Here is a 9,885-nt window from a genome sequence, read left to right as displayed (position 1 = left end):
TCTAGCTCTCTTCTGCACTCTGCTTTCCCATTATTCAACTAAACTGCTCCCTCCAGTTACTCTCGATCCCACATGACAAATCTAATGGTCTTCCTCATCCTTCTTGAGCCTCTCTAATCCCCTAGTTCTCTTTGATCTTTGATTTCCTCCAGGTTTCTGTTCTCTCCAGGGCCTGCCCTCCCCATCCGATACTTCCTTCTCAAGTCCTCTTTGCCAGATCTTTATCCAGGTCCATCGGGTATCCCACAGGACTCTGTCCGGCCCTCTTCTCTTCTTCCTCCATGCTCTTTCCCTTGGTGATCTCATCAGCTCCCTTGGTTTCAATTATCATCGTTACACAGACGGCTCTGGCCCACCTTGAGCAGCCTAAACTCTCTTTGGAGCTGGTCTTGCATTCCGACTGCCTAGTGGCTCTCCCAACCCAGCCCGACACCTTCCATAGACCCCTTAAACTCTGCTCCTCCTCCTGCAGAGGTAGTCACTAGTATCTTCCTCAAACTCCACTCTTTCACCGCTTATAGCCAGTCAGGTGCCAAATCCCAACATTTCTACCTTCCCATGGGTCCTAATGGCCCCCTCCCACCTCACCCCCCGGAATATTATCTGCGCCCACTGCTCAGTCTTGCTGCCTCAGCTCCAAATCCATCCTTACTCAGCTGTCAAATCAATCTTACTAAAAAGCAAGTCTGACCACGGCATACACCTCATTCAAGGAAGTCCAATGGTTCCTTTTTACCTCTAAGACAAATATAAAATCCTGCATGGCTTCCAAAACCCGTCATGCCCCTTTCTACCTTTCCAATCTCCTCTCCACATACTCCAGACTCCTTGCTGTGCCTTGCTCAGGACACTCCATCTCCAGACTCCCACAGATTTTTCTGGCTGTCCCCCTGGCCTGAAATTCTCTCCCTTCTCATCTCCTCCTCCTGGCTTCCCTGGATTCCTTCAAGTCTCAACTAAAGTCTCCTCTTCTGCAAGAAGCCTTTTCTAGTATCTTAATCTCAATGCCTTCTCCCTTAAGTCATCCCCCATTTATCCTGCACATGGCTTGTTTGTACAGAAATATTTGCATGTTGCCTCTCCCAGAGGACTGTGAGCTCTTGAAGAACAGGGACTGTTGTTCTGCTTAATTGTGTTTTGTTGCAGGGGAAGGTTCTCGGGAATGGACAGCAATATTTTTTAAAAGGAAAATATATCATTAAAACATTTTTAAAGCTACCCACACCCATTGTGAGTTCTAAATACTCAGTACTTTCTCCTCACCCTTTTATAATCTGGCTTCTGTCCCCGGCACTTTACAGAAATTGCTCTCAACAAGGTCACTATTGACTAATGGCCAAATCCAATGGCCCTCCTTAGCCTTTCTGCATTCTCTGATATCCACCCCCTCCTACAGGTGATCCTCTCCTCCTCTGGCTTCAGGTGTCACATTTCCCTGGTTCTCTTCCTAGCTTCTAAACTGTTCCTTCTGTCTCATCTTCTCAAGCCTCCTAAGCAACCTTAGGTCTCCAACATGGTCCTGGCCTCTGACAACCTCTTACCCATTCCCCACCAGCTCCTCTATGGAGGTCTCTCCCAAACACCTCTCTCTTAGTCCTGACCTCTCTTCTGTACTTCACCCAGGTCTAAGTCCCACCTCACAACCTAACTGGCAGCTGGACCTGGACCACAAGGCAGAGCTCATCCAAGCTTGTTCTCCTTGATTTCAGTGCCAGTCTAACTAGCCTAGAGCAACTGCAGCTTGGTCTCAGGAAGCTCACATAAGGAGGGCTCACTTTCTCCCTGCAGTGAGCTGATGCTCACCTTAGCTCCCCAACCAATCCACCCCACTACATAAAGCACCCCAAACCATTGCATCCCAGGGTCTTATCATTACTGGCTTCCAGGACAATGCTTCTCCTCTGCCCATCTCCAACTTCAGCCACGTTGTCTACCCTATCCCCATTACAACAACTTTACAGCAGTGCGATCTGCAAGCTTGACTTTTGTTTTTAATATTTAACTATTTCAATGTCTGGTAGAGGCCTTCATTACTACCCAAATGGATTATTTCAATAACCTCTAAAAAAGAAGCCTTTCTACCTCCTCTTTCCCTCTCTATACTCCATTTTTCATAGCAACATCCCACCAATCTTCGATATGCAGGGATTTGTTTGAGCTTGCTGTGGGAACTAAAAATCATTCCTTCATTCAAAAATCTTCAATGACTCCCTAGTAGCCACCAACTAAAACTCCAATTCCTTTGACTAGCATTCTAGGGCCTTCACAGTCTGAGCTATCTTTTCAACCTTATTTAATAAGTATTACACCCTTCAGCAAAATCGGGCAGGTCTCAGCCCCAGAGATCCACAAAATCCTTATTTCCCCTTGGCTCACATCTAAACTCTGCCTTTATACACTGCAAGAACTTAATAAATGTTGGTTTAATTGAAATGATTTCATCCTTGCTTCCATGTCTGTATCACAGGGCAGAACTGAAGGACAAGGTCTTTGCCTATCTTAAGGAACCCAGATTTTTTTCACTCCTCTCACTGTCCCTTTTAGCTCCCTCCTGCTAAAGAGTGATCAGAAAGCAGGGGGTACTTGGGGCTGTGCCCTGGTGATACATGCTCCAAACCAAGGATGGGTCCCTGTATGAAGGAAGATTATTCCAAATGGTCTCCTCCTTGGATTAGACTGGGCAGGAGGAAAAGTCAGCTTTCTATAATCTGCTTAAACTAGTTTCCCCCCAAAAAACAAAACAAAACAAAACTGAAAACAAAACAAAAAACCTTTCCTTGGGACACAAGGAATCATGTGGAAAAGCCACCTATCCTTGGAGATCCCAACCCCGGCAGTTGCACAGTAGAGACATTCTTCTGCCCTAAGCAAGTAGTGTGGGAAACTTTCAGTCTGGTTTTCTAACCAGATGCTTTCCTTCCCCAAACCTACCAGCAAATGGCACTGAATAAGGCACCTCCCACCCCTCACTCCCCCAGTCTGTAACGGCTCTGAGCTACCTCAGGGGACTGATTGAAGAATCTTCCAGACCTTAAAGTATCTATCTCTGTCTTTTACTCGATGTTTTTCACACTAGGATTCAAAGACCTTTCTAGGCTTTAGGGGCTAGAAAGAAATTATCTGATCTTGTCCTATCTTTGGATAGGTTCTACCCAAATCAATCTATGGGGTACTTAAGGGGAAAGATAAACAAGCCCCAGCTTTTGGGGGGAAATGGAATCTGAAAACTTCAAAATTCATTTCTTGCCAGACCATTATGTGGGGGCAACTGGCAAAAGGGGGGAAGTAATTAGCTTTTCTGGGCTTTGAATTCTTTTTGAATTTAAAGAGGCTGAATTTATGCTTCCCTGGCTTAGACAGTAAAATGTCACTTCCTGCAGGAAGGAAGGGAGGGAGGATGGAAAGGGGCCCTGATCCAAGTCTGGGGGATACACACAGCCTGTGGTTTCCTCACCCACCCTAGAATCCACCTCAGGCTGAAGTTCTCCAAAGCAAGGTTCAAACAGGGCCGGCTGGGAGAAGCTTCTGCCTACAGCTAAGTCCAGGGAGGCTGTGTATGTAAAAGCACAAGTTAGGGGAGGGGACCTCCACCCCAGCCTGGGCTCCCTTTTACAGATGAGGAAGCTGAGGCCCAGACAGGGGCTATGGCTCTTACTTGCTCCCCTTAATGGTACTTCCTCATCTCCTCGGCCCCTAGAGGCTGATGGTTTCCTGTGATACAGATGACCCACAGACTAAGGCAGAACAAAGCTAGCTCCAGGAGGGCCAGGACGAAGCCGTAAAAGCTTTAAGTTGGGCCCTGGAATGGACTGAAAGCCCTATCATTCATTCAACAAGCATTTATTAGGCTCTTACAGAGTACCGGCCAGCGCCTGTGCTTGGCGCTGGAGAGACTAGAACAGAAATGACACAGCCTCCTTCACTCAAGTGATTTACATTCTTTTAGCTTTGCTAAATTTGGAAACGTTCACGGGGTGGTGGAAGGGTGATGACAGCTAAAATCCCAGCTTCTCCAAGGTTTTCCCAAACTTCCTTAATGCTAATGCCTTTCTTCAGTGACCACTGCCAGTTTGTCCTGTATCTAATGTTTGTTCATAGTTGTTTTGTCTCCCCCAGCAGATCACAAAATTGTCTTCTGCTCTTCTTTGTATTCCTGGTGCTTAGCAAAGTCCTCAGTAAACAGTGGGGCTTAATATTAAAAGTAAATTTAGGGCAGAATGAGAAGAGAATCCAAGTCACCTCCTAAAAGGAAGCCCAACATTAAAATTCCCAGGAACACTAGAAGGTCAATCCCCATTCAAAGAATAAATACTTGTGGACCAAATTCCACTCCTCTGGTCCCATTATTTTACCAGGAATAAACAGGGGTCAGGACACCTACGGATGAAACCTGGAGTATTTGCATGTGGCCTGTCCTCCAAGGGAAGGATCTGGCAGTCTCAGGGAGAGAGCTGGCAGCAGACTCAACAACACTTGGGTTCAAGTCCTACTTAACCACTCTGGCTCTGCGCCCCAACTCCCAGGCCCCAGGGGCAGGCAGTGCAGAGCGGATGCTGCCCTGCACGGGAGAGGGAGTGCCTGGTCCAGAGAAGTCCCGGTGCCGTCCCATCTCCATTTCCTGTAACACAAAGTAGGACGGGGATTTCGGGCAAACGGCTTGTTTTCTGGAGCCAGTAAGTGCTCAGGAAGTATGTTTGTGAAGCCACACAGCCAGTCGATGACAGACCAGGGATAAAACCAGTGCTCCTGACTCCTAAACTCAAGAGTGCTCTTTCCCCAACACCAGCTGTCTTTGCTCCGGTCAGTGATGGGGTGAAAGGCCCTTCGGCTTCCTCTGAAGGGTGGGTGGGCTGGCGTGGGAGATGCCCACCTCCCCAAAGTACCAATCCTTTCCCTCATCCCCCAATTCAACAGGCTCCAGCCCCAGGCAAGGAATGGGATAAGGAAGCTTTCCCTGGCTTGCTTTCCTTCCCCCCCCACCCCTAATCCTAGGCCCCCTGAAAATCAGAGCCAACTCCAAGGCCCTCCCCACCTCCCTGGCAGGGTCCCTTTCTCTTGGACCCCCCGGTTGGCCCATGTATGACACTGGCTCACTTGAGCTGATGCCCAGCAGAGCCAGGAGTGGAAAGCTGCCCCCACTGTCCCAGAAGCTGGGTTTGTCTTTCCCCTGCTCTCCTGGGACAGTCCCTGAGAGGCAGAATGGGAGGGGGGAGTACTGGGGAGGGGGAAGGAGTGGGAGGGATGTGGAAGATCTGATTAGGGATCAAGTGTTGTTTTACATAACCCAGCAGAGCCTGTTGGGGTGAAGCCAGGCCAGGCTGAGCTCTGGGCGGGGTCAGAGAAATAAAAGGGAAACTCCTCATGGAAATTCATTCATTGGACAGAATTACTGGGCTAAGAGCTGGTAAAATGCAACTTTTGCACACTCAGACAGTCGCACCTGGCTCTCCCCTACACCAAAGAAGGATGGCCAGCTGGGGCCAGCTGAGCTGAGGAGGAGTGGGAGGGGACCCATCACAGAGTGCTCTCTGCCCCGCCCTGGAGCCACGCCACCCTCCCAATTCAAGTAAATAAATAAATTCAATGAGTGGAAAATCTAGGAAGAATAAGAGCTCTATATTTAGAGCCTGAAGAGCTTTGGTTCACACCTTCACTGTGCCAGGTAATATTGCAGCCATTGTGGGCAAGTGGCTTCCCTCAAGCATAAAAAGGGAGGGAGGGATGAGGGAGGGACAGAGCTGGAATGGAAGGGCAGCTTCAACCCCTATGAGCCCATGGCCCATTATTACATGAAGGGCCCTGTGCTGGGCACCAGAGACAAAGCAGTTCTAAGAAGGATACGTACACAAATAAGGATGATATTAAGGCAAAAAAGAGGGTCAGACAAAGTGTTCGCAGACACATGAAGAGAGATTTCATTTGAGGGGAGGAAAGAAGGGAGGAGGGTTCTTGGAGGGGGAGCCCCTGAGTAGCCCCTCACAAGGGCCTCTTTGAGGCTGGCACAGATGCAGAAAATAAGCTCCATCCCAGGCCTCTTCTCCAAGCTGTCTCCTGACCCGGTAGAAATCAGCACAGACCAAGCCAAGCCCTGATGAGAGGGGAGAAAAACCTGGGGCCTCACAATGACCCAAGAAGCTTCCTCCTGGCTCAAGGGGAATGAGAAAATATGTCCTACAAGTTATCGCCAGGGAGATCTTATAGACTGAAAAGGAGGCCAGTTCACCACCTCCCCAAAAAATACAACAGCCACACACTAAATGCCCGCACCCTACAAAAACCCTGGCTCCAGACCACAGTCCAGGCAGTGCTCCAATTCCTGCCAGTATCTACAAAGAGGAAAGGGTAAGCATGTGGATCACTCAGTACACTGGGGGATGGGGAGGACGGAGGCGTTATTTCTGAAGCAACCTCTCAATCTGGGATTTTGTCAATGGCGGGAGATTCAGGGTGGGCCTTCCCTCTGGGAAAGCTGATCTGCCATTCCTCTCTAACTTTATAACCTTCAGAGAGGTGAGGGAGGAAGATGCTGTGAAGTTCAGCAACTTGCTTGTGGTCCTACCCATAGCATGGGTCAGGGGCCCAGTAGAGTCCAGGTCCTCCCGCCTTGAAGATGAGTCCCCTGTCCCTTCTGCCAGTCTCTCTATGATTCTAAATGTCACCAAATAACGTGTCCCATACCAGGTCACAGCATCTTGGGGACCCTGAAGTTCATCCTCCTCCCTTTACAGAGAAGGCAACAGAGACCAGAGAAGAGAAGTGACTTGCCTAAGGTCACACTAGAGCAGAGGCCAGCCCACTGCAGGCACTCTCCCTCTAGGCCTAAGAGGCTGTGCCAGAGGAGATAGCCCAGAGGACTCATCCTAGGTGAGGGACAGCCATTAAGAAAGGGGCAGGTAAGCAGCCCAGAGGGTCAGTGATGCTGTGGGATCCTCCCTAAAGGGGGAGGGGGGCCAATAGAAGGGCATAAGGGATAATCTTTGCCAAGTGAGGCCCTTAGGAAAGTGCCATGTCTTGATTGTCCCATAGCTTAGAAGACCTTTCTGTAAACTTATCTCCAGGTTTCAGGATCAGGACAGTGATCAGGGATAGGAGAAGAAACAAAAGTCCTGCCCCAGAGAAAACAACCTCAGGCTGACCAAGGGGAAGACAGTGTTTAGGAAAAGAGAAAGTGGGTCCTGGGATCCCCTCAAAGCTCCACCCAGGAGAGATGGTCCCAGGGCCCCTAGCAGGAATTGGCCAGATGGAAGAACTTAACCCTTGAGTCATGGGCCATGTGGATCCCAAGGGCCCCCACATGCACTCTGGCAGCTATTTCCCACACCCCCTGGGGGACGGATGAGACGAGAAGACATAAACAAGGAGAAGGGGGTGGGGAAGAAGGGAACAGGGCTGGGTAATCAGTCCTGCAGACTCTTCTCCATCCAGCCTAGCCTTGAGAAGTGGGGGACGGGCAGAGGGAAGGTGACTGGGGTGGAAGCACTGAGCTGGGGACGCTGGACCAGGGTCAGGTCCTCTGCCCCAGGGATGTCCTGGAGTAACATGGAATAGACAGAACTCATAGGTAGAATCCCCTCAGTTCTGTCAGGGTGGTCCAAAGTATTTTGTCCTGAAGATCCAGCCTTGGGGCACTTGCTCTCTCTGCCTCCAGGACCACGACCGGCCCTGGGGGCTGGCCTCAGGGAAGGGCACAGACACAGAGAGGTGCCCTCCAAGTACCCTTGAGATAGGGGAGGAAGCACGGGGTGCAGCCTGAACAGAAGCCCGGCTGGCTCCGGGAGCACCTGGAGGAGCAGGAGGGGTGGGGAGTTTGGGAAAGGGGGCTGCTGAGGGCAGGTGACCACCTTCCTGATCCGGTCTTTGGGGGAAGGGGGAGATGAGTAGTACAATCAAGCAGGAGGCATCGCACCTCGTTCCCATCCAGGTGAGCCCGGTTCCCGGGAAGCCGAGGGTAGCGAGGAGACTCCCGGGAAGGGCTGCCTAAGGGCACTTACGGCACACTGGAGAGAGATGAGCTCGGCTCCGAGCCACCTCCCTCCGCTCCTCGGCCTCCCCCGGCCCTCGCCTCCAGCCTGGCAAGGGCCCCTCACGGACCCTCAGGGAACAAGGGTCTGCCTCACGGAGGGGGCTGGGGAGAGGAAGCGGCTGGGAGCCTGTGGCCCCGGGGCCGAGCCACGCTGGGAGACGCAGGGGCTCCCCGGGCGGAGGGCGCGGGGGGCAGCCAGGTGGCCTCGCTCTGGGGCCCCTTGGGGACATACTTCTCCTACGGCCCCGTGGGCATGGGCCATGGGGGCGCTCCGGGACGAGCCCTCTCCCTTCGGCCGGACGCTAGCCGGGAAGGAGGTGCGGAGCGGCGGGGAGGGTTCCCGGGGCAGTTCGTCTCCCGCCCTCCGCTGGGTAGGGGCTGCGGGACCCCAGGGCGCGCCGTGCGCGCAGCGGCGGGGTGCCCGCGGGCAGGAAGGGCCGGCCCGGCGGGCGGACACGACCGGGCGGCAGGTGGGTGCCCGCCGGTCCCTTACCTTTCTGGCCGCTGAGCGCCGCGTACCAGGAGAGCGAGAGGAAGGCGCACAGGCAGCCGAGCAGCAGCGTCAGGAAGGTGCCATGGCGGAGCCTCATCTCCCCCGGCTCGGGCTCCTCGGCGGCGGCGGCGGCGGCGGTGGCGGCGGGGGTAGGCGAGGCCGCATGTCCCGGGCCCGGCGCGGAGGGGGAGCACGACGCGGAGGACTAGGCAGGAGACGGTTCTCTGGGCCGGGGGCCGGGGCCCGGGGCGCGCGCGGCGGCGGCGGAGGGCGGGTGGTGGTTGCAGCTGGCCCCGGGCCGGGCGCCGCCGCTGGGGCGGGGGCTGGAGGGGAGGGCGGGGGAGCACCGCTGGCTCGAGCCCGCGCGCGCGCCTCCCTCCGAGCCGGGGGAGGGAGAAAAGGAAGGGGGAGGGGGCAGGGAAGGGGGCGCGGGACCGGGGCCGCCTCGGGCCCTGCCGAGCCAACGCCAGCGCGGGAGCTCTGGACCTGGGGACGGGCCGCGGCCGGGGCGGTGGGCCCAGGGGCGGGCATGGCAGGCGCTTAAAGGGACCGTGCTCCCGCCCCGGAGGTGGGGTCTGTCATACCTCAGGAGTGGGCAGAGGGAACAAGGAGGCAGCTCTGGAGAGCCTAGAACGTGTCCCCTCCCTGGGAGGCTGCAGAGCCGCCCCCGGCGCCTCATTCCTGTGTCTTCCGAGGGCGAAGAGTGTGGAGACCCCGAACCCCAGAAGGGGGGACGGATTAGGTGTGAGGAGCCACGTCCCAGGGCCAATCACGGCAATAAAACACGAATTATGGAGCCCTGCGCTCTGCTGGGCACGGAGACCTTGTTTCCACAGGGCTCACAGGCTTCGGGCAGGGAGTGAGAAACTAGAAGCAGATAAACAGACCAGAGGACTGAACTCGGTAAGTGCACCAGAGGCACGCCTGAAGTACTTCGGAGACTAAACGGGTGCAGCTCTCTGCAGGAGGCTTCCAGGAGGCGGTGAAAGCCAAGTGAACTGAGCCCCAACGCAGGGAAGGCTCCCTCAGGGTCACAGTCCTGACCCGGTGCTCTTCTAAACCCAACTTGTTCTCTTTCTTTTTTAGGCAGATGAGAAACTGAAACCTGCTGAAGGGAGGGCACTTGTCCACTGAGAGTCAACATTCCAAGGGAAATCTCTGATTTCAGCATCTTCCATCAGCAGTGCTGTCTCTGAGGGGCCTTCCACGGACCGGGGAGTAGCGGGAAAGAGCACGAAGAGCAGAGGAAGCCCAGGAAGATTGCCCAGTGAGAAAAAGTTAGAACCGGAATAACATCCCTAACAAAGCCCCATTTGGGAAGAAGAATACGGATCTCCAGCAAGGACAAGAGCAAGCATTATTATTTTCC

At 53.7% G+C, this 9,885-nt stretch overlaps 1 protein-coding gene across 2 annotated transcripts in view; it reads right to left on the bottom strand.

Annotated features, from left to right (window-relative positions):
• Window positions 1–8,914, bottom strand: part of MGAT4B (alpha-1,3-mannosyl-glycoprotein 4-beta-N-acetylglucosaminyltransferase B) — a 53,204-nt gene extending 44,290 nt beyond the window's left edge. For both annotated transcript variants that reach the window (XM_074292362.1, XM_074292363.1), the window contains exon 1: window positions 8,517–8,914. In XM_074292362.1, the coding sequence (XP_074148463.1) occupies window positions 8,517–8,613 (97 nt within the window). In that variant the 5' untranslated portion in view covers window positions 8,614–8,914. The remainder of the gene's footprint in view (window positions 1–8,516) is intronic.
• Between the last annotated feature and the right edge of the window lie 971 nt (window positions 8,915–9,885).

This window comes from Sminthopsis crassicaudata, chromosome 2 (genome assembly GCF_048593235.1).
Source record: "Sminthopsis crassicaudata isolate SCR6 chromosome 2, ASM4859323v1, whole genome shotgun sequence".
NCBI lineage: Eukaryota > Metazoa > Chordata > Mammalia > Dasyuromorphia > Dasyuridae > Sminthopsis > Sminthopsis crassicaudata.
This window is presented reverse-complemented; position numbering and strand designations above follow the sequence as displayed.